Raw genomic sequence first — 21,666 nt, 5'->3', positions numbered from 1 at the left:
AACTATGATATGACAATCTATCTTAGAGGTTCTATAAAATATGCTGATATGCCTGCCCCCTCCTCTTACAGTACTGATTATTAAATAAGTACCAATATTAAAGTATTCTTGAACACCCACGACCCTCATGTAATTTAGCTTTCTTGTAGTGCTGTTAGAGCCAGGCTATTGGCCACTTTTTTGGCCAAGTCATTGACTCTATAAACTTCTTCTGATGACTGGAACAGACACTGATGCTGTTCAGACTTTGCTGCCGTAGTGTCAGACAATGAATGGAAATTATAGCATGCTATTGTTTGTGTTTATATTAGAATTTAGGTATCCTAATTAGGTTGTCAAAGTCTATTTTCTTTTCTGCTCCTACAGAGAAACATGTAGTCACTTCCCAAGAAAGCTTACAGTTGACACTTTTAGATGAGGTACAATGAGTGAGTAACAAATAGGAACAAAAAAAAAAAAGGTTGAAGGAGCAGCAGCAATATGATGACCTAAGCCCTGTTTAAATCAAAATCAAGATGCTCATTAACTACAATTGTCTTAGGAGTCTAGAAGGATGATATAAGAACAAAAAATCTGATGAAATTTCAGTTTTTATCTATATCTCCTTATCTAATCATTCAATTGTCTTTGAGCAGAAAATACAGGAATTGGCTTGAGAAGGCAGTTGATTTTTGGTTTGGTTAATTAACTTTTTTATGCAATTATTCATCTCATCATGGTATTACCCTGCCCCTAAACACACCTTCATTAAAAAAAAACAAAACAAACAAAAAAAAAGGCGCCTTAGTTTGAGTGTAATATTATGAGACCTATTTAAATGTTCCTCTCTCCAGCTTTAACCTATGGCTTAATAAATGAAAAATGATATGCACCAAATTGCAAGAATTGTGCACAGGCATTCATTTCAGAGTGAAAGCTATTTGGATGCAGTTATAAATGTTCCAGTTGTGCCAATAACTAAACAATACAATTATTCTAGCTTTATTGTTGAAGCATTTTACACTTCAAGTATATTATATGCTTCTGATCATACATTGTGCACCATGTACTCTTTGTAATTATGGCAATCTGAATAGTTGTTAAGGTTGAAAAAGGTAACTGCCACTAGAAATCTGGAAAAGTGAATTAATTAATGCATTTTGTTAAGTAAGAGAGCATTGTCAAAGTTCCCATTTTATGTCAAATGCAGAAATATGCTAAAATGCTGCCCTTTGAGAAAAATGTATTCTTAATATTTCAGTTACATTGACAAAGATTCACTTCAGATTTCTTTCCAAAGTCATGTATGTGTCTCATGTCAAAAATCCAGGCTATAAATGATGCCACCTCTGCGCAGTAAGAACAGAGGTTAGTAGCCTCTGCAACCACATCAGCGTAAGGAGAAGTGAGGCCAGAGTATAGGTAAAGATTATGGTGTCTGGTATGTGAAATAAGAGACTACCACCCATTGATTGAGCATTCTGTAGCAGAGAAGTTCGTGGATATGTTACATAAAGCTTCAAATTCAGGGCACTAAGGAAACATCTCTGTAGAAGAAAGTGTTTAAGATAATGTTTTGCATCTAGGTCAACTGAGGTGAAGTTTATCCACTGCTTGGCAATCCCCTAAGGAACGCTGCATGTCATATTACATATAATACCACATTACCTATGAAAGTAAATAGATGTTTTCACATAGCATATTTGCCTACATTTCTATTGCAAAGTCCACGCACCATGGAAATTTGTGGTATCTTAGCTTGTGTTTGGCTTCCAGCCCTGCTGTGAGATTCATTTCCGAACCAGACCTTCTGGTGGCCATTTTGTGTCAGGGCCCAGTAAGGGCCTGACAGTTTGTGCTGGGTACGTGGTGCTGCTATAATTAGCTTATTCTTCCTCAAGGTGAGGGATCCATTGCTAAATCCTTTCTAGCTGATTCAAAGCATGGATTTCAACCCAGAGGTGCTAAAGGGTGACTATCTTAATTTTCCTGCTGTATCTCTGTAAGAAGCCTTCAGTTTGGCTGAAGGAAGTGAAGAACAGCTTTTTCTGCTCTGGATGCTGCTTTGGGGATACTGGCTTTAAGTCCCGACTGAGGGATGGTTGTTCAGAAAGGTTAAAAGGCTGAAACATGGATTTGCATGGCATCTAAGATGGAGAAAGCAACAAAGCTTGAGGGTTTCCATAGATGGGTGGTTGAAGGCTCCAAACTCTGCCACATAAGCCTAGTTGATAGAGAAAGCGAAGGATGATCTCAAACCCCAAAGGTGCGTGGCTTTACTACAGGAATCTGGCAGTCTATGAGAGCTTACTAGGACAATGCTTGTCACTCAGATGAGCTATTAAAGTAGTGGGCTGTGTACTTCCAAGTTACTGCACATGGTTATCTGGATTAGCAGGTTTTTCTACTTGGCACAGCTGCAGCTAGAAAACGTGAGCACACCTTTGGATACAAAAGCATGCAGTTCAGAAGGTTATCCTTTGTAGTTTTGATCCTCTCCCTGTGTCCCTATGCCTTCTAGCATGATTTGCTCCCTGACCTTGTTCAGCAAAATCAAACAAGGTGAGCAAAGACTTCAGTATTGAACTCAAGTAAAGGTGTAGTTTAAGTGATCTTCATCTGTTTTTCAGACAGCCAGACAGAAGCACAAGCTCCTCTAAAGACAAATGGAGTGTCAGTGGCCAACTGCAGAAAAGATAAAGGATTCCAAAAGCTGTGAATATTGCAGTCAGCTATCCTGGGCCTATTTAATATCCTTTCATTCCATCTCCTTTCATCACTTCAGTCTTTGCTAGTCAGAATTTAAGTTGTTTAGTTGACTACATTCACAGAAGTATGATACAATAAACTCTGACATATTCTAGTATAGACTGGTAACTTATATGTATTACTCTTCTTCTCCTTCTATAAAACAAGTCTCACAGTCTTTCCCGTTCCTTATTTAGATCATTGTCTTCTTGTCTCCTTTAAGCTACTATGAACAGGAATCGAAGATAAAGTGTTTGTAGGTAGCATTTTAAAACAGCTGCAATTTCAGTGCTGGACGAGCCTCCTGATTAAACAAGTGGAAAAGCTGTGATTTATACTCTCTAATAAATGTCAGAAAGAAGAAGAGCAAAGAAGAAAAAACATCCTATTATAGGCAAGTAGTAGCCAGGAAGTAAAAGAAGAACCTGTGTCAAGAAGCAGAAAAAAATCAAGAGCAGAAAAGAAATTCAAGGGTGACAAAGAAAAGGATCATGGCCATTTTGGTGAGTAAATACTTTTAGACAGGTATTGATCTAGTGGGGAAAAAAGAACATATGCTCTCCACTGTAAAATAGCACTTACTGGGGGTGATGCATGCAGAAACAAGGTTACAAGTGAAGAAAAATAAAGCATTTGCCCATAGTTGGAAAACATTTTTTAAAATTGAAGTCTTGTTTGTTTTTGTTTTTAATGTCCCGTACCCAAGTCTAAGAATCAACAGATGAGAATACAGAGTACAGAGAGATATTCATGGTGGTTCAGAAGAGAAATCATAATCTCACTGAAGTCTGCAAAAAAAATTTGCCATTGATTTAAGTGGTTGCCAGGGCTTTGCTCCAGGTTTTACTGTGGTTAACAGTAGTCTGTTGCTGATTGCAAAACAAAGCAAGGCAACAAGGAACATGAGGAACATGTGGCAAAACATTTTCCTTGTTGTTTATCTTCTGCTCTCCTCACTCTTCCTCCTGCTGAAGATGTTCCTGTGGGTCGGTCCTAGCGTTGGAGTATGTGGTAGTGGCTATTTTCTACCTGCTAGATGGTCTGAGCTGGATTCCTTTACTCATAGGGCCATTCCACTAATGGAAGAAGTTGAATATGCATAAATATAAATGGGTGAGTTGTCTTGTTTCTTAAGTGAAAATAATGCACCAAATCTTGTCATTCCCCACCCCCCAACTGTTTTATTATTCTTTACCTGTTGAGAGAAAAGTGATTAAGTAGTGAGCATTAAATTTACCAGTGATGATACAAATAGGAGAGCATGGATGTGGAACAGCACTGGCTCTGCGATAAGGTAATGAAACAGATGGGATGAGCAACAGAGAGAAGTGACAGGAAATAGAGAGTACCATACAGCAAACCTCACTCTGTTCCTGTTAACTGGTGCAAGTCCGAAATAATCCCACAGACCTCAATCAAAATATGCTGATTTCATATCGGCATAAGTGGAGTCAAAATATATTTGGACAGAATCTGCTTGCCCTGTACCTCCCCGTGTTGTAACAGAATGTCTGTGTGTGTACTGCCTCATATCTTCGTTGAAATGATGAGGATTTCAGTATTTCTGAAAAATATTCATGAAGGACTGTATAACTACAGCATAGTATTTTGCCCCAATTCACCAAAAACAACCAGATATCCTAATGATCTCTCCCAAGAAGGAGTCACAAAATTAAATTTCCTTCCTCGTAGTGTTGTGTTGTTTTTTTTTCAACTGTATTCTTTCAGTAAGAATTGCTGCTTCACAAATTTCAGTATACTGAGCAGATTTGATGCTGAATGTTAAAACTATATTGTTTGTCTGAAGATACCTTTTTTTTTTTTTTTCTTGAGTGTATAACCTGTTGTGCTTCATTTTGTGGTACACAGCAGACAACAACATGCTGATCCACCATTTCACATGGAGATACTGTACATCCTTCCTTTTTGTGTTTTGGAGGATAAACAAATACTAAGTATTTGACATGAGGCAAACCTTCCCCTTGCCTGATTAAGCATCTTCACCATTCACTCAGCAGAAAAGCTGTTCCGCAGGCAAATGGTGCTGGGGTTTGAAGATGGAATTTGCTAGGCTGAATGCAACTTTGTACCAGCCATGGAATACGTGAGACAATGAAGAGACATCCTCTTCATTTCAGCATTTGCTAATGGATGCCTTCTTAACCCTGTTCACTGCCAGTGTTGCTACTCTTACAGGAAGTACTCTGGCTGGTATGCAGACTGCTTCAAGAGCAGCCTGGCTGTATCTGCTATGAACAGAGACCTTGAAAGCTATTCTTTTCCTGATATATTTAATTAGAAAATACGTAAAATGGATATATTTTTTCCACATCATATACTAAAAAAGGTCTTAGTTTTTATTAGAAGGAAAACTTTGTCTGTATAATAAACTTGCAAGGTTTTTAAACCTTTAAGCCTTTTAAACCTAGCTGTAACTTGATGCTGGAAGACTCCCTTCACATCAATGAAATGTGCAAATCAGTGTGTAAATAATCAAACCACATAAGAGTAGTGTTTTCTGAATGATTTTCCAGGTCCTGTATAATCTTTCTGCTCCACAGAAATATATTTTATGTTTCTTTTTCCTGACAAATGCAAATTAAATACTTCAATATTCAAGGTAATCATCCCTTCTAGGGAGGGGTCGAGGAGTGGAAAGGAGAAGGGGAGTTGTTTGTTTTTACCAGCCCAACCAAGAGCTTTTCTGTGTATATATTTAATGAATGAATCAGCCTACTTTAGCACACAATTGCTTAGATCGATAATTATTCAAGAAACAATATTGCCTTGGGAAAATCTATAGCAATAAAAAAGAAATCTGGATGGACTGAATAACCTTTTCAGGCATATATTTATCTCCAAATGAGGCTTTTTTATTTTTTATTTATTTATTTATTTTAAAGTTTCTATTCTTTAGAAAATGCATTACTGGATGGTTAAAAAATAATCAGATTGTTAGTGTTTAGAGTCTGGAGTTCAAGGTGGCAGTGAAATCAAGCATTAATGGACTGTATTCTCAGATGTATAGCTGGGAAGATTGTTAGGTTTTAAATATAAAGTCAAAGTGGCAATATAAGCTCAATCTATGCATCTGTACTCTAGTGACAACTGTTACCATTACCAATGTGAACAGATAGCAGGTTCTAATTAAAGTTACAAGCCAGAGGGAATAGGCATTAAGAAAGAAAAGAATAATTCTGTGAATAAATTGCACTTGATTTACTAGTTCACAAAAAAAGGTCTAAAAATTAGTACCTGAAATTACTTTAAATACAGCATCTATCAAACCACAGAACAATAATCAAGTCGACCTAATTAGAACACTTATAACTATAAGCAGCATGTAGTATGTTCTTATCTTGACGTGGGGAGACCAAGCAGTCCCCTAAGTGCCAGTTAATCTACAACAAACTTTTGCTGAGATTTAGGAGAAACCCCCTGCAGCAGCTACCTGCTTGCTTTCGGTATCAGACTGCCTGGGCTGTAGCTGCTGGTACTCTCTTTCTGCAGGCACATTAAGTGTGGTCTCAGCATGCACACCATGAGCTGGATCATAAAAGGTCCATGAGAAATTCACACAGCACTTTGTGAGACCAGTTGTGCCTATAAATGTGAGTTAGCCTTCTTTATATATATGTGTCACTTTTACTTGCATGTTCACTTACTCGCTTATAGCATTCATTTAGAACAGAAATACTCCGTGTATGAGAGACAAACATTGTCTCTGAAGATATACAGCTTTTAAGAGTAGACACAGACCAGATTCCTGTAGTAATGCAGAGGAGTGGGATATCAGGCAAATCACCAGCACCTCTGGATGGGTATCAGTGCTTCATTTACACTGATCAGTCTCAGCAGGGAAGGGAGCATTCGTAGCTCTGTGTAGCATATGGGAAGCCTGTGCTAAGGCAAATGTTTAAATAGCTTTCTCTCACTATGTGTATTGACTGTTTTCTTCATTTTCAGTGTTTTGTATGAGCAGTAGAATTTCGGTCATTGAAATAAGCTGTTTTGGATAAATCCATTTTTTCAAGTGTTCTTTGAAAATGTCAAGACATGTTTGGAATGGTACATTTCTAGTCTGCTTTCTGTGAGAATGTTGGGATCTGGCAATGCTATTAGATTAAGTATTTAGGACATTAACCTGAAATACCAATTTTGAAGAGTTAGAAATGCTTCATTAAACTGGCATATTTTGTCATACAACCCAGATGAATGGACACTGGTGAGATTTTTTTTCTGTGTTGCTTTGAAGGGGCTACAGTTAGTAGTGGTGGAAGGAAACATGAGAACAAAATTACTCCTGTACCTCACTTTATTCTTTTATTTTCTGCTCTATCTCTGTGTATTCTCTTTGTTCCCCTCACATTTTGAAAGAAACGGCCAGGTCTGGCTTTTCCAGGCAGCCTCTAATGTGTACAGAAACCATCACTGGTTCATGCAAGCTTGCATGTGTTTGTGCTTCGTCACAGAGACAACCCTGCCACCAGCCATTGCAACTACAGTGAGGATCTCCTAAGGAAGGTTTTTACCAGGAGCTTCACGTTAAGCCACACCTGCCTGAAAGAAAAGCAGAGCTGCAAACCCATCTCAGCATTTGCAGTAGCAGCATGACTGTAACCGAGCACGGAAAGAAGTAGGTCACCAGGAGCAGCTCATCAGTGGCATGCTGAGGGGCTAAATACTCTGGCCAGCCCCAGTTTGACTCTTTGAATTTCTTAGCTAGAAGCTATGTGGAAATGAGGACCAGTAAGTCCACTGGGGCCCAGAGAACACCTCAGCATTGTGGAACGCACCCAAGTTTTGGCACTTTGTTGGCTGTGATGCACCCACGCTCCCTGTGGGCTGTGTGCACAGCCAGTACCATGCATGTAAAGCTGCATGATCAGAGTAACACAGCCCCATCACATCACATGTGATATATGTTGTGTCAAAAACTGTAGTGGTTTTGGATCTGTGCAGGTGGAATCTGTGACCTTTTCACAACACAAACTGGGAATCATTGGGGCTGGTGCAGAGCTTCCATGGTGACATTTACACTGGGAAGTTGCACAGATTCACACGGCTTCTCTGCTAGCTCCAGCTGTAATTATTGTCAGGACAGGAACTTCAGCACGAGGGGGGAAGGAGCCCCCTTTTAACTGAAAGTGTAGATTGTGACATTCAGAGGCTGCACTGTCACACATGAGGAGGGCAATAATAGTGCCTGCTGTGGCTCACCTCCGCTGTGATGGTGTGGCTGCAGACATGCAGCAGCAGAATGTGGGATGCCAAAATATCCTTAGTGCCAGAAATGTATGTGTCTACAAGGTTGGAATTGTTTCTTCCCCTGAAATGATGTTCATTGTATTGTACCTGTGAGTGATGTATATTGGGATTTCAGTGACTAATTTCCATCTGAATTTCATTTTGAACAGATAAGTAAGTGCTTTTTGAGTCTGACATGTAGAAACTCCATATGTAAGCATGCAGTGCAGAGGAAACACTGCTGAAAGAGATGTAAATGCTCAGGGCAAGAAAATCATGCCTCTCTAACATACTAAAGTTAAGCTAGTTGTGCAGCTGCTGGAGGTGGAGGGAATGGTTGATGTAATTTATTTGTATTTTAAAAATAAAAAATAATCCCTACCAAGAGGTCATTAAAGCAGAACAGTGTTCAGGAAGTGAAAGCTGAAGCAATTGTGCATTAGAAACTAAGAGGTAGAGCAGGATTAAGTGGTCAGGTTTTTTGATCATGGCAAAAGGCTAATGGTATAGTGCCCTAACACTCTGTGTTTAAACTGGTGCTATCTGTAAAAGGGGATGAACATGCTATCTGAAAGGTGGCAACATTTGCTGTTAACAGAGAATTACTTCAGTTAATCAGAACTAGGGAAGATTGTGAATGACCTGGGTTAACAAAGTGAATAAATGGGCAGTGTGATGCAGATGAAATGCAGTGCTGACAAATACAAGGTTGGGCACACATTCCTGGGAATAATTGGAAGTATCTGTAGGCTTTGTTGTGTTCTAAATTAACCATAATTATTTAGGTCATTACTTTCTATGATCAACTTAGTGGAAAAATTGGTGTTGTGAATGGATACTATGAAGACAAAATGTGACGTGGGAGCACGTGTGTGTGTTGGGGTGGTGGGGTGGGGTGGAAGATGGAATAGAAAATACAATTCCATCCATAAATCAGATATAACAATCCACCAACAATTTTGTGGTTTGCCCTTTCTCTTAAAGCATTCTGGCAAAAAGTAATTCAGCAGACTGGCAACTACACAATTAGAAAAATGGAAGAGTCTGAAAACAAGGATTTATTTAGAAAGGAGTCAAGTAATAGAAGATAATGGGGAAGTGTTTAAAACAATGAGTAGTATTAAGAATACAAGCTAAGAAGTTTCTATTTATCCTGAAAATGAAAAAGAAAAAAAAAAAAAAGGCAAAGTGGTCTGTTCAAAGTGAATGAAAATGAATTATTTCCATAAAAACCTTGTTAACCTTTGGGACTCATTCTCCTAAGCAATCATGGAGGCTGAGTTCAGCAACATTAAGCTATTTTAAAGCTACTTGTATGCTACAAGACTGGGACAGTTATTCCAGATAGATATTCAATGATTCTTATTCAGTCCGCCTCTCTTTTAATTATACACTTATGACACAGGATGTTGTGCTAACTATTTGTGAATCAGACCTTTTAATGTAAGCAGATGTTTCTGTGCTCAACTTTGCTGCCTCTAAGCTTTAAACTGGTTTGCAGTACAGCATCTACACTGAGGCAGGGCTCTACTCTAACAGTTAGACAGGAGACATGTACCCAATGAAGAAATGGTTAAAATTTTATCAGCTTTGCTTTAGAAGAACTTTTTTTTTTTTTTTTTTTTTTTGATAAAACTACCTATTATGATTGTTATTTCTGTCACTGTGACTTCCCCACTCTGTGATCCCCTGCCGAAGACCAGCAGCTGGTGCATTACATGGAATGGTGTTTTAAAATCTTCTTGGTGCTGAGTTGAGGCTTGTATGATTTTCTATAGTATTTCTAAACACTCTGGCTGCATCATCGTGTGATCTGTTTCACATGCCAGGAACTTTGATGGGGCACAGTTGAGATTAATGATGACATAATAGAGTAAGAAGAGATACTAATGCTCTTAGGCATGAATTAATGAAATACCACTGAGAATTTATCCTGCATGAATAAAAGGATTTAGAAGTTGTCGTTCTAAAAACCGCATGAGGTATTTTTACTGAGGAAAAAAAAAAAAAAAAAACCTGCTGAAATGGACAGGGTCCTAACGAACCTTTACCCCAGATTTTTGTCAGAGCTGGATGCTTCAGCCAGATCTGCTAATTGAATTCCTACTAATTCACAGTGTTTATATAAATGAGGCACAAATCTCTTGTATCCAGAGCTGTGGTGGTGCTAACTTTTGTCCCCAGCTCAGTACAAAGCTGGCTTCCAACCTCCAACGTAGTTCTAGGGTAGAGACTCAGCAGGCTAGCAGCATTCATAAATCTGGATCCATACAGCAAGACCCTTGCTTACTGGTAGCAATGACCTTCATAAATATATATGGTGACTGCTACCATCTATTAAAAAAAAAAATCTAATGTATGTTTCACCATGAGCTCCCTTTGTGTCTTTGAAGGGCTAAAGTGTCTTTGCAAGGCTACAGCAGAGTGGAACTGAAGAGTGCCTGTGTCCCAGCACTTTTCATTCTCCACCATCCCCCTAGAATTTGTGAGTTAAGACCCCCATGGAGATGTACTTGTCTGTATGTGTATATATATATATACATCTGCCTGTAGCTTCTCTTGAATTAAAAAATAATTTTATTCAGGGATAAAATTTTACACTAGCATATGTTGTCATATAATCAATTCTAGAAGACAAGTTTTGTTAGTCTTTAGGCAAAGTGGGATAACAACAATACACAGGGATCATTTACTTTTTGTTGTTTTTCTGTTAATGTCTGTTCTGAGTAGTTCAGAAAGAAATTTTTCTTAAAAACTAGGACATAAAATATGACACGTATTTTATCCATAACTTATGTCAATTTGAAACATCTTTTATTGCCTACATAAGTGAATATATGTAAACTTTATTAGTAATCTCATTTCCAATTTAAAAGCAAAGGTGTATTGTAGAATTCACAGATAAAGATTAATTTTAACTATAAAGGTATTACCAATGTAGCGTTTCTTCATGTTATGGTTCACTTATGTAGAATTGAGATGTATTTTATATTCAACAATGCATAGCACCATTATACAACAGTTCACTAAATGCACATCCCACTTAATCTTTTGTAGGAATATAACTGGACTGAAGTTACAAGGAAGAATTGGATGGAGCCAGTAGGGTTAACACTGATACTAACAGGAGATTACTAGCCATAAGAAAATTACAGCTCTTCTGAAAGACAGTGCCTAAAATAGCAGCATATCCTTGGCACCATCATAGGAACTGGTTAACTGATGACCCTGAAGAAACACTTGTTTCCATTAATTCTGCTGTCATTATTTCGTTATTCTCGACTCTTCCTCTCAATTCTTCTGTCCTTCTGATCCCAAGACAAGATGGCAGGAACATGAGAGAGAACATAAAGAAATTACAGTAAGCTGTCGGCCATATAATTGTATTGTAAACTACTACACTGAGAAGTTACACCAACAGAAATTTGGCAAGGTATCGGCTGCTAGTTGTTAGCTAAACACAGGACACTCACTAGTATAACATTAAAAAAAAAAAAAAAAAAAAAAAAAGAGAGAGAGAGAAAAATAGGCTCACTAAAAAGCAACATCTACATTACAAAGACGCTAACAAAAGAATTCCCTTATGATATTTAGGTTCAGCTGGTTCATCTTAGGTTCATCAGCTCAATTTTCTTGTTTTATGTATACGTGTTACAATTGCAGTTGAATATATTTTTAAGGTCACAATGCTACAAACCTTTTTCCAGCATGTAGTTTCGCCACCATTAAGTTAGACAACACATGACACAAAGGAGTACTTGCTCAAATTAGGGCTGAATATTCTGCTGAAAGCTGGTGATGTTATTATATCGTGTACTATAATTACTTGAGCACCACAGTTTTTAAATCCCTAAGACATGATTTCCTAGGTAGAAGGCAGCAAGTATGCTTTTAAGTTGCCAGACAGACCAAGGGAATCATTTTGCTCCGAAGCGTCTGCTGTATACCCTGAATCAGAACAAATCCTTATTTCACAAAGACTTCAGATTTTTAAAGCATCTCTGCTAAACAGAAGTAAACAGTTTCTGATTAAATTTTAACTGTTCCAGTGACTCTACCACAAAGATAGTAACTTTTATGTATTAAGGAACATATTGACAAGCGTTACCAGGAGGGTAAGGTAAACATGCCTTTGTCTTCAACAATTGCTACAGTGCCACAGTCCCAATTACAGACATACTGAGGTTATCTGAACTCTGAGGTTCCATCTCATCTCGGATATTTTTTTACAAAGTTTGAATTGTCTCAACACCACAAAGTCTTGCCCAAAATATTTTTTTGAAATCCAAACTTTTTCAAAATGCACCTACACAAAACCAGTGTGTATCGATACACATTCCAAATGGAGTATTCTTATATTCCAGCACATTAGAAGCTAACAGAATTTAAAAGGCTTTCAAATGAATTTTTGCTGTTGTCATACATATAGTCGCAGGTGCCACATATGAAAACATGGCCTCTGTGCTATGAAAGAACACACTTTTGGAAGTTGAAAAAAAATGAAGTCCTTGGTGTTATCTTTGAGAAGCTCTGGTTGAGAGGGACAAAAAAGGCTTGGGAACAAAGACTTCAGACTTCCAATTTTGCCACCAATTTGTTGATAACATCTTGGGCATCAGCTGCCTTCTGCAGTTTTCTAGTCTGATAAAAATGGGGCAGTCATGCTTATTTTTCTAACTTAAAGTGGTGCTGTGATGGATTATTTGCACAGCAGATTATTTGCACAGGAGTGCTATCCAAATGCTGCTTACTCACGTTTTCCCCATTATAAGACTATATCTTCATCACTAATAATTAACTGCTAATTATTGTTGCTGAGAATACGATGGTGGTGTTTACCACCTTATTTTTGATTTCAGTACAGATGCCTACTTAAAAGTTATGTAAATATATGAAATTACAGTACATTTTCCTAATGACCCTGCTATATCTGAGTTTGATCCTATTCAATTGTGACTAAGGTAATAAATAGTAAGTAAAGATGAACTCTTTTCTGTCGAACTACATAGACAGTTTCCATTGTACTCTCAACACTTAAATCATGAAATGTAAAGAAGCCATTCTAAGCAGGATACAGCTGGGTCAAAAGACTGCTGATGCCAATTATGCTTCGTACATAATAATGCACATTTTACCTATTTGGAAAAAAAATTCACATTTATTTACTGTCAAACAGGTGTTAAACTTTACACTGGATATTAGTGATGGGCTCATTATTAACAGGTTTACACAAAGGGATGAAAAAGCAGAATTTTGTTGAAACAATTTACATTTCATTATATTTTTATCATAAAATAAATTAATTACTAAATATAGGCAGAAGGAATATGGAAGAGTAATAGTTATGTTTTATTTATCTTTTTAAAGGACAGGCACCTTTTATTCATGAGAAAGCTTGTGAGAAGTGTCCAGTGTCCCCTTTACCCCTTACCACCCAACCCTGATTAAAGAATGAACAGGGAATTCAGTTACAATCTTTGTTAGCTATACCAAATTTGTGCAAGGCTTGGCATAATTGGCTTCTAAAACAATTTTCTCCCCAAATCATGTTTTTGGCAATAAAATTAAAAAAAAAAAAAAAAGAATAAAAACTAACTTGTCAAAGCAGAACACTGTTTACAGTGAAAAATAAGTGAAAACAGGTAGAACTTGCATTTTTAATATACTACTGTACTATGAACAGAGTGTAAGAAAAACAGTTTATAACGTATGTGCAACCAAGAGCTTTTCACAATATTTTCTTCAAACTCTTTAAAATTATTTTTTATGACAATTATATTTCAGTTGGACACAAATGTATTTATTTTACCCTAGCAATAGAACAAAATATAATTTCTTTAGCCATTTTTTTCATGAGAACGGTTCATTGTACAGTTGAGGAAATATATGAAATAAGGCCTGTGGCTTGATTGCTAGTGGTTAGACATGTATTCAATCTTTGCCTTAATGGAAAAGATTTGCAGTGAACTGCAAACTGATGCAGAATATCTCTCCTGCTTTTGCAAGTCTTGTCAGGAATAGTAAGGTACAGTAAATTTGTCCCACAGGATTTTAGAGCCTACGCCTTGTATATAATACAATGTAGGCCTAGGAAAAAAAAAAAAAAAACGGTGCAGCCATATTTACAAATTTAGTTCACAAACTGCTGCAGTAAAATGGCTGGAAAGTGTTTCTTTTTCTTTTTTTTTTTTTTTTCACAATTTTGTTAAATTCAGCAGCAGAAGATATCTTAAAATACCTTGTTGGTATTTTTTTTCTTTGTAACAAATAATTCATTTTAGTATACTCTGTGTATATACAAAGTTTTTGTTTTATAAAAATTCACAGAACTGCGAGGTCCAGTAATCCCCGTTTCACCGGAGAACCACAGGGTCAACAGAATTGTCTCTTCAAGCAGATACGAGGGAGCCTGCACAGGGCCAATTAAGTCTTTTAATACTTGTATGTGGCCTTTAATATCTCTTTGCTACACTATTAAAGGCTTGTCACTAGCTGCATTTGTCCTTCTCTAACATCCCCTTCTGGAATACATCCTTCCTTGTTAATGGGAATTATATAGCCGTCGCTATTACCCCTGCTGATTTGATAGTACATCTGAAGCTGATGGCCAGCTCCTAGATTTGGCATACTCTTGTAGTAAATGTCCTCATTTTCACTCCTCCTGGAGGGAGAGAGATCTTCTTCAACGTCGGGGCTGCTCTCTGGATATGGAGAGTCTCTGAGATTGGGCATGCTCGTGTAAAGAGAGTCTCTGTTGGGGGACTGGAGGTGGTCGTCAGCCTCGGCTGTCAGTTGTGAGACGTAGCTGTCGGTTCCCTCGGTCTTCACTTTCTTCTGGGGCTGGTACAGAAGGGAGTGAGTCCGCTGAGGAATGAGTGGGGCCTCAAGCTCTTTGTGGTGGAGTTCCAGCCCAGGGGTGTCACTGTGCATCAAAGATGAGGCATCTGCCACGATGGCGTCATCTTCGCTACTGCTCCCGCCGATCACAGCCTTGGCTGGCAGTGTGCGCTCCAGGTTATGGTTCTTGCTGCTGCCTCGCAGGTTGTTGTGCACTAATTCTGAAATGATCATTTTCTCAAAAGCAGTATCATTCAGGCTTAGTCCACAGTCTACAACTTGCACACTGTCGTTATAGTCTCCGTTGCGCAATGAGTAGCTGTTGTTGAAATTACCATTTAGCGGTAGAGTATCCATGGCACTTGTATCCCTGGCATTGTTCAGTGAATGTCCTGAAACAGAAAAGGACAGCTCTGGTTATTGCCTGATGTCTATTTCATCACTTTTTTTTTTTTTTTTCTTAAACAAATTCTTTAATGTAGTTCAGGACAAAGTTGTACTTGAAAGTAAGACTTGAGAAAAGTAAGGTTATTGAACATTCTCAAATGTAAACAGTTGCACACTTTATATGAAAGATGCATTTTAAAATAGTAACATGTATTTCCTGTGGGGAATAGTGGCATTTTAATTTCTTAATTTAATGTCAATTCTGTGACTCTTCCACAAGGAACTGATCACTCCATGCCCTTGCATATGTAATGCAAAGCAATTCATTTGGAAACATCTATGTTTTGAAGTACACCACCATGATTTAGAAAAAGAAAATTAACAGAATTTGTCCTAAACGACACTAAATTAAAAAGGAATTAGATCACAGACATAACTGAAGGTAAATGTACAACATAAACCCACATAACTGGCAAGCAACTACTTAACAACATTTCTAACATTTTTCCTTTTTTTTTTTTTTTTTGAGATGAAGTAAAGAAAAGAATGAAAAAAATGGATAAATACAAAGAATTTATGTTAAACAAGGACAGCCATCTTTCACACTACAGGGACCAGGGCCCACAAGCACCATCCAACAACACGATAGACAGCAGGTGGAATGACTCACTTTGGACAACTCACATCATGTCTGTCTGCTCAGGCTATCTGGCCTAAGAGTAGCTGATATATAAAAGAAAGTAAAATGATTTATTGTAACATGATGAAGAATTACTGAGCTTCTCAGCAACTTAGTCAGAGCAAGGGTTCAGCAAATTAGATTACGAAGCAATAACAGCTTTTCTTTTCCCACTTAATGTAATTTTTTTGCACTAATATTCTGTCTGCCAACAATGGCCCCAGGCTTCTAAAGGTCAAAGTTTGCCTGCAGTCTGCATCAGTCACAGTGACAGCACTGAATGAACCAGAATCGTTAATTAAGAGTTAGGCCCACAGTTACCATGGCCATGGAAGTCAAATGCAGAAATGTTAGGAATTTCTGTAAGTATGGGTCACAGAAATTAAACCAAAGAATAAATATTAGTTGTGGAATGGGAAGAGGAAATCAGCAATGGCTGATACCTCATAGCTGCTGAAGAAATGACAGATCGGGTAAGTCCTTTAGAAACATGGAAAGAAGTTAAGGGGGAAAAAAAATGAAGTCTTATGATGATTAAGGTCTTTATGTTTTTGATTTTGGCTTTTTTTTTTTTTTTGGGGGGGGGGCACAATAAAGAAAAGGATTTCCTATAGACACAAAGACATGTAAACTATGACAGCACAGTGCTTCCCAAGCAAAGGAAAAAAAAAAAAAAAAAAAAAAAACAAACTTTGAAAGAAACTAAACAGTCTGAACCATGGAAAGTTGAATGGTTAGAGCATTCCTAGAAAATCACTTTATCTACAGATATGTCTAGAAGTAAAGAAAGAATGGAGTGACTTTACTGAAATGAGACTGACCACTGTGAGGCTGCTGCATTATATGCAAGGCTTGGAGGAGTATAAGAAAAAGTTGTTTTGGAAAAGATGTATTTTCCTGTGTTTTTTTTTGTTTGTTTGTTTTATTTTGTTTTTCATAATTAAAGCTGCAGCTTATCCTAGAAAATTCCATCTTCTCTGGAAAATATTGTTTTCAATTAAAAAGTAATTGCATTTTCTCAAGAAAAGATTTTTGTCTTCAACTTTAGAAAACGGAGTAATAATCTCCAAATAAATTCTAAATAATTTGCAAATCATTTTGTATTGGTGTTATTGTTAGCTCCTCTTCATGTGTATTGATTTAAACAGTGATGAGGGTTGTTTGAAAGGTCTCTTTAAGCTTTGATTAAACAGTTTTATAGTTCTGCAATTTCATATATGTTCCAAGATTTTTCTTGCAAAGGATTTAGCTGCTCAGAACATATGGCATTTATAAAAGTAGACAACACATGGACCACATGCTGGCACTCATTTCCCTCATGAAAGTGATTTAATTCTATAATTTTAATTCCCTTTTCTTTTTCTAAACAGATACCAAAATATATCTGATAATCCACAATGAGTTTTCTATGATACACTGCAGAGTTAAGCATGCTAGAATATATTTAAATTGGTTTGATGAGGCAAATTTTGTTGCCCATGATCAGGTAATTCATTTGAAATCTTTCCATAGCCTGTAGCAAGATTACCGTGGGAATGTAAAAATATAAGTAAATTGTTAAGTATTTCGGCTTGACACTGCTTTGGTTTTAAAAAGCAAATTATTTCAGCATTCCATAACTTCTGTTACCAATAGGGTTTGCTACAGACCTCATGTTGTTTTCCAAAAAGCAGTATGCAAGTACTTTTTGAATGTGGAAACATTTCATTTGCAAATTGTGAACCACTTGCCCGCTGAGTCTACTTCATGACCGCTAGTTATGTTTTAATTGTGCCCATTAAAAATCATGCTGAAAAAATTTACATTTGATAGGCAAAGTTAAGTTTTACTCCCATACTTGTCTCTCTGTAGGTTGCTAGAGGAAAGCATAAGGAAAGTAAGAAAACAAGAGAATGAAAATAGAAACTACAGTACAGTTAAAAAAGAAACTTGAAATAAAAACTGGAAACAAGGTCTTATGAGCACTTTACCAAAGATTTATCGTTCCAGTTACACTAAAGTGATCTTATGATTCATCTAACAGTAACTGCTAGATATTTACTGATGAATTGCACTGTAGTTAGAAAAAGCAACTAGATACTCTAACAACAAAATGTTAGGTAAGTGATGACACCCTTTATTCATTCAGAACTAAACTGTTCTAACTGTTAATCTCAAGATTTTCCTAAAAGAAATGATCTACCATAAAGCTGCACTATACTATAGATCTGTTTGACGCTGGATACAATTTTCTACACTGGAGTATCCAAAGGTGTCAAGATGCCTTGCACTGCTTTAGTATCTAATCTGTTCCATGAACATGTTTTTCTCAGCAAGCTTTTGAGTCAACCTTACATTGCATAGACATGATACCTCTAAGTGATATATATCTTGAAGATGGGCTCTCAGACCATGTGATGTCAGTCCTGTAATAGTATATTAAGATTTATGCCACCTGTGTTAAAAACATGGATAATTATTGGTAAATACTGTTACGGCAAAGGCATTACTATAATATAGTGCAGTTTTACAAGCTGACATAGGCAACACTGTATTTCTCAAACTGACAGAAATTCAGAATGTATAGCTAGGGTATTGCAACTTGAGTTTCTATCTAGGGAAAAGAAGGGATTTGGAGCGAGCCAAGAAAAGCGGTTTTACTCAGGAAGTATAAGCACACCTGGTGAGTTAAACACAGGAGCTGAAGGGGCATTACATACAACAGTTTCAGCGAGCAATGTGTTATAGGGGTTGTTAGTGCCGTGTGGTCGAAGAAGAGGGTTTGTTAGTAGGTAATTGCCAGTCATTCCTAAAGCAAAAGAAACAGAAAAAAAGTCAGTTCTTTAATTTTATTCTGACAATTTCAATAAAGAATATTTTTTATTCATCATGAATCATGTAGAACTTGTCAAATGTAATTCAGATGAAAATTTCTGAATGTATTTGAGCTATGTATTTGAAATGGGAGTAGAAAAATATAGTTAGATGCCAGTAATTCACAGGTGCTGTCCAAATCCCCAAAGTAAACATCTGGTGAGAGTGACACTTACTAATGTATACAAAATCACAGTTACACAAGAATAGCAATTAAATGTGTAGAGATCAAGGTACTACATAAAGCTATGGTAACTTCTAAAATGATATTATGGAACACTTCTGCCCAGAATTGAGAGAACTGAATTTCTTGAATTTAAATGCATTGAAAAATGTCTTATGATGGATCAGAGCTGTTATTCACTTTATGACAAACACACAGAGAGTGGAAGGGAATTGCTGTTTTCAAACAGACAGTGGATGACAAACTGCAAGCATATCTTAGTATATGCAAAAGTATGCATGCTGAGGGGAAAGCAAATTTATCTGCCAGGTTTTAAAAAAAGAATTCCTTGAATGACAACTTTTCTTTAAACAAGCAGTTTACAAACAGTGTAACATGAAGCAAGATACTACAGGAATTAACAGATTTTTTAGAACATAGTTTACATGTTAGTGTAATACCATTTAAACAATTCAGAAGAATTAGAAAAAAAATTAAGCATCATTTGAAAACTATAGAGTCTATTAGCTCTGATTTCTAGTTACCAGAAGAGTAATTGTTTGGAAAATTGACATGCACACACACAGGAAAAAAAAAAGGAAGAAAAAAAAAAGAAGAAAAAAGAAAAACACCATGAAAAACTATCATTTAAAACTTACTTTAAACACTTCATTAAAGTAAAATTCTACTTCCTTTTCTACTGCATTGCACAGCAATGCATCAGGATTGCATCATAGACTAAAGTACAAATAAAGAGCCAACTATATTTTTATACTATATTTTTATTTGGCAATAGAAAAGGCAGTATATATTTCAAATATTAATGCTTTTGTACTACCATAGGTACTTGGTAGTTCAAAGAAGCAGATAATTCTAAGATTCAGAGACTTATTGCCTGATTATGCCAATGTTATTTGAAAGTTTATACCAGTGAACAACTAAGAAAGTTTTTATCATAGCTTTTTTTCAGTTGTTATCTATTTACTACTAGAAATACTAGCTCAAATACGTTTTGACTTTTTTTTTTTTGTGTAATATGTTTTATCTTGGTTTGAATTATTACCCGTAATTTATAGTAAGAGAACTTTGTTTTTCAATTCAAATAGTTTGCCACCTTTAAAACCTTGAATTTTATGAAATGATACTTGCCAATAATTACTAAGCTACCCTTACATGCATACTAAGATAGTAAAATTATTACAGTTGAATCATGACAGTATCATTTTTTTCTACTCATGACAGAGCATCTCAGGTGACTTGAGACTGGAGTTCCAAAGCAGGGAGAAAATTCCAAGATCTGTGCTCAACTCTGAATTACCTGAGTTGCAGCAGGAAATCCCAGACTTTTATCTGGGATTCTGGCATATATATGGGGTTTTAATAAATGAAAAAAAAAATCTACTTAGGAAATATTAGTTAATTTTGGTTTTACCAGAGGATAATAATGATTCAGGTGAGGGGAGCAGTGAGACACACAAGTCTCATCCATCTTTATACACCAAACAGCAGAAGTAGGATTATGCTTTTTGAAATTTTCTCTTTTGCAAAGTACCACATTTTTTACTTCTAAAATAAATATGAGTTAAGTACAGGTCCCAGCCACTGAATCTTAAAAAAAGCACAAGGTAGGAAAATTTGCCAGCCATGGTTCATGGGAGCTTTACAGCAGCCCTAACAGTAGTGAATTTTCTATTTGAAACTTTCTGAGTTGAGCAGGAACTGGTCAGAACTATGTGTTCTTCTCTTAAGGATGTGAGTGGAAGAATAAACTGTGAGCTTAGCTTCCACAAAGCAGCCTTTCCCTCCATTACTTAGCTTAAAATGTTTTTTTTGTTTGTTTGTTGTTTGTTGTTTGTTTGTTTTTAAATAAAAAAATAAATAAATAAAACAAGGAGAACAAGGAAGGGACATTCTGTCTTGGTTAATACCCTTGTAACTGGATATGAAAATGAAGTTACAGATTTCAAAATCTATTTGAGATAAGAAATTTGAAGTTCTGGCTTCTCTGTGCCTGATTCTGGATTCTATCCCATGTGACAGGTACGATGCTCTTTGAAATAAAAAAGATAAATGCTTTACAGACATCTTTTGCATAGAAATGATATCAATTGGATTTCACTGGGAAAATTTCTGCACCTAAAAATCATAGTCAAATATGCATTAAAATGTTACTGCACTCATATTTCTGTTTCAGATTTAACCTATAAAGGTTAGGAAGGATTTAAAATTATGATCTTGCTTTTAAATTAAATTATTGATGAAACTTATTTAAATACACTCCCACAAATGGAGGAATTCAACTTATATAGTGGGGGCCAGCTGAGGGAAAATGGTTTTAAAATGTGCTGGTGCATGACTTTAAAACTCTGCTTTTAGAGAACATTTGTTCCAGATTATTTTTCAACACATTCTTTTAAATTCTTCTGTGTTAAATTAAATGATATAAAATCTGTATAAAATTTAAGTCTTCTAGAACTGAAATGTTCCCAGTGACTGACCTTGATTAAGCGTTGAAGTGCTGTTGATGTCACCTGAGATAAAAGAAGATTCAGATTGTTTTCTCACAGTGTCATTCCACATCCTCCTTATACGACTCTGTTAACATAAAGCAATGAGACAGAAGCATGGTAAGTCACAGAAAGATTTTTTCTGACCTATGTGCTATTATGTAGAGTATTTGTATTTCTTTTGGTCTAAAGTAAGCCATTCTTCTAGCACAGCGTGAAATTCCATCTTTTGTTATTATAAGTCTAGTTTATTAAATTTCATTTAG

At 36.4% G+C, this 21,666-nt stretch overlaps 1 protein-coding gene across 3 annotated transcripts in view; it reads right to left on the bottom strand.

The window, feature by feature from the left end:
* Positions 1–13,033: 13,033 nt before the first annotated feature.
* ADGRL2 (adhesion G protein-coupled receptor L2) overlaps positions 13,034–21,666 on the bottom strand; it is a 158,423-nt gene continuing 149,790 nt past the window's right edge. For 2 of the 3 annotated variants that reach the window (XM_084291350.1, XM_084291352.1), the window contains 2 exons: positions 21,392–21,488; positions 13,034–15,203 (listed from right to left, as the gene is read on the bottom strand). In XM_084291350.1, coding sequence (XP_084147476.1) covers positions 14,449–15,203; positions 21,392–21,488 — 852 coding nt within the window. In that variant the 3' untranslated portion in view covers positions 13,034–14,448. The remainder of the gene's footprint in view (positions 15,204–21,391; positions 21,489–21,666) is intronic. The other variant, XM_084291351.1, reaches the window with a different exon arrangement.

This window comes from Netta rufina (assembly GCF_964035555.1).
Source record: "Netta rufina genome assembly, chromosome: 8".
NCBI lineage: Eukaryota > Metazoa > Chordata > Aves > Anseriformes > Anatidae > Netta > Netta rufina.
Note: the sequence above shows the minus strand (reverse complement) of the source record. Positions and strands in the feature narration are given on the sequence as shown.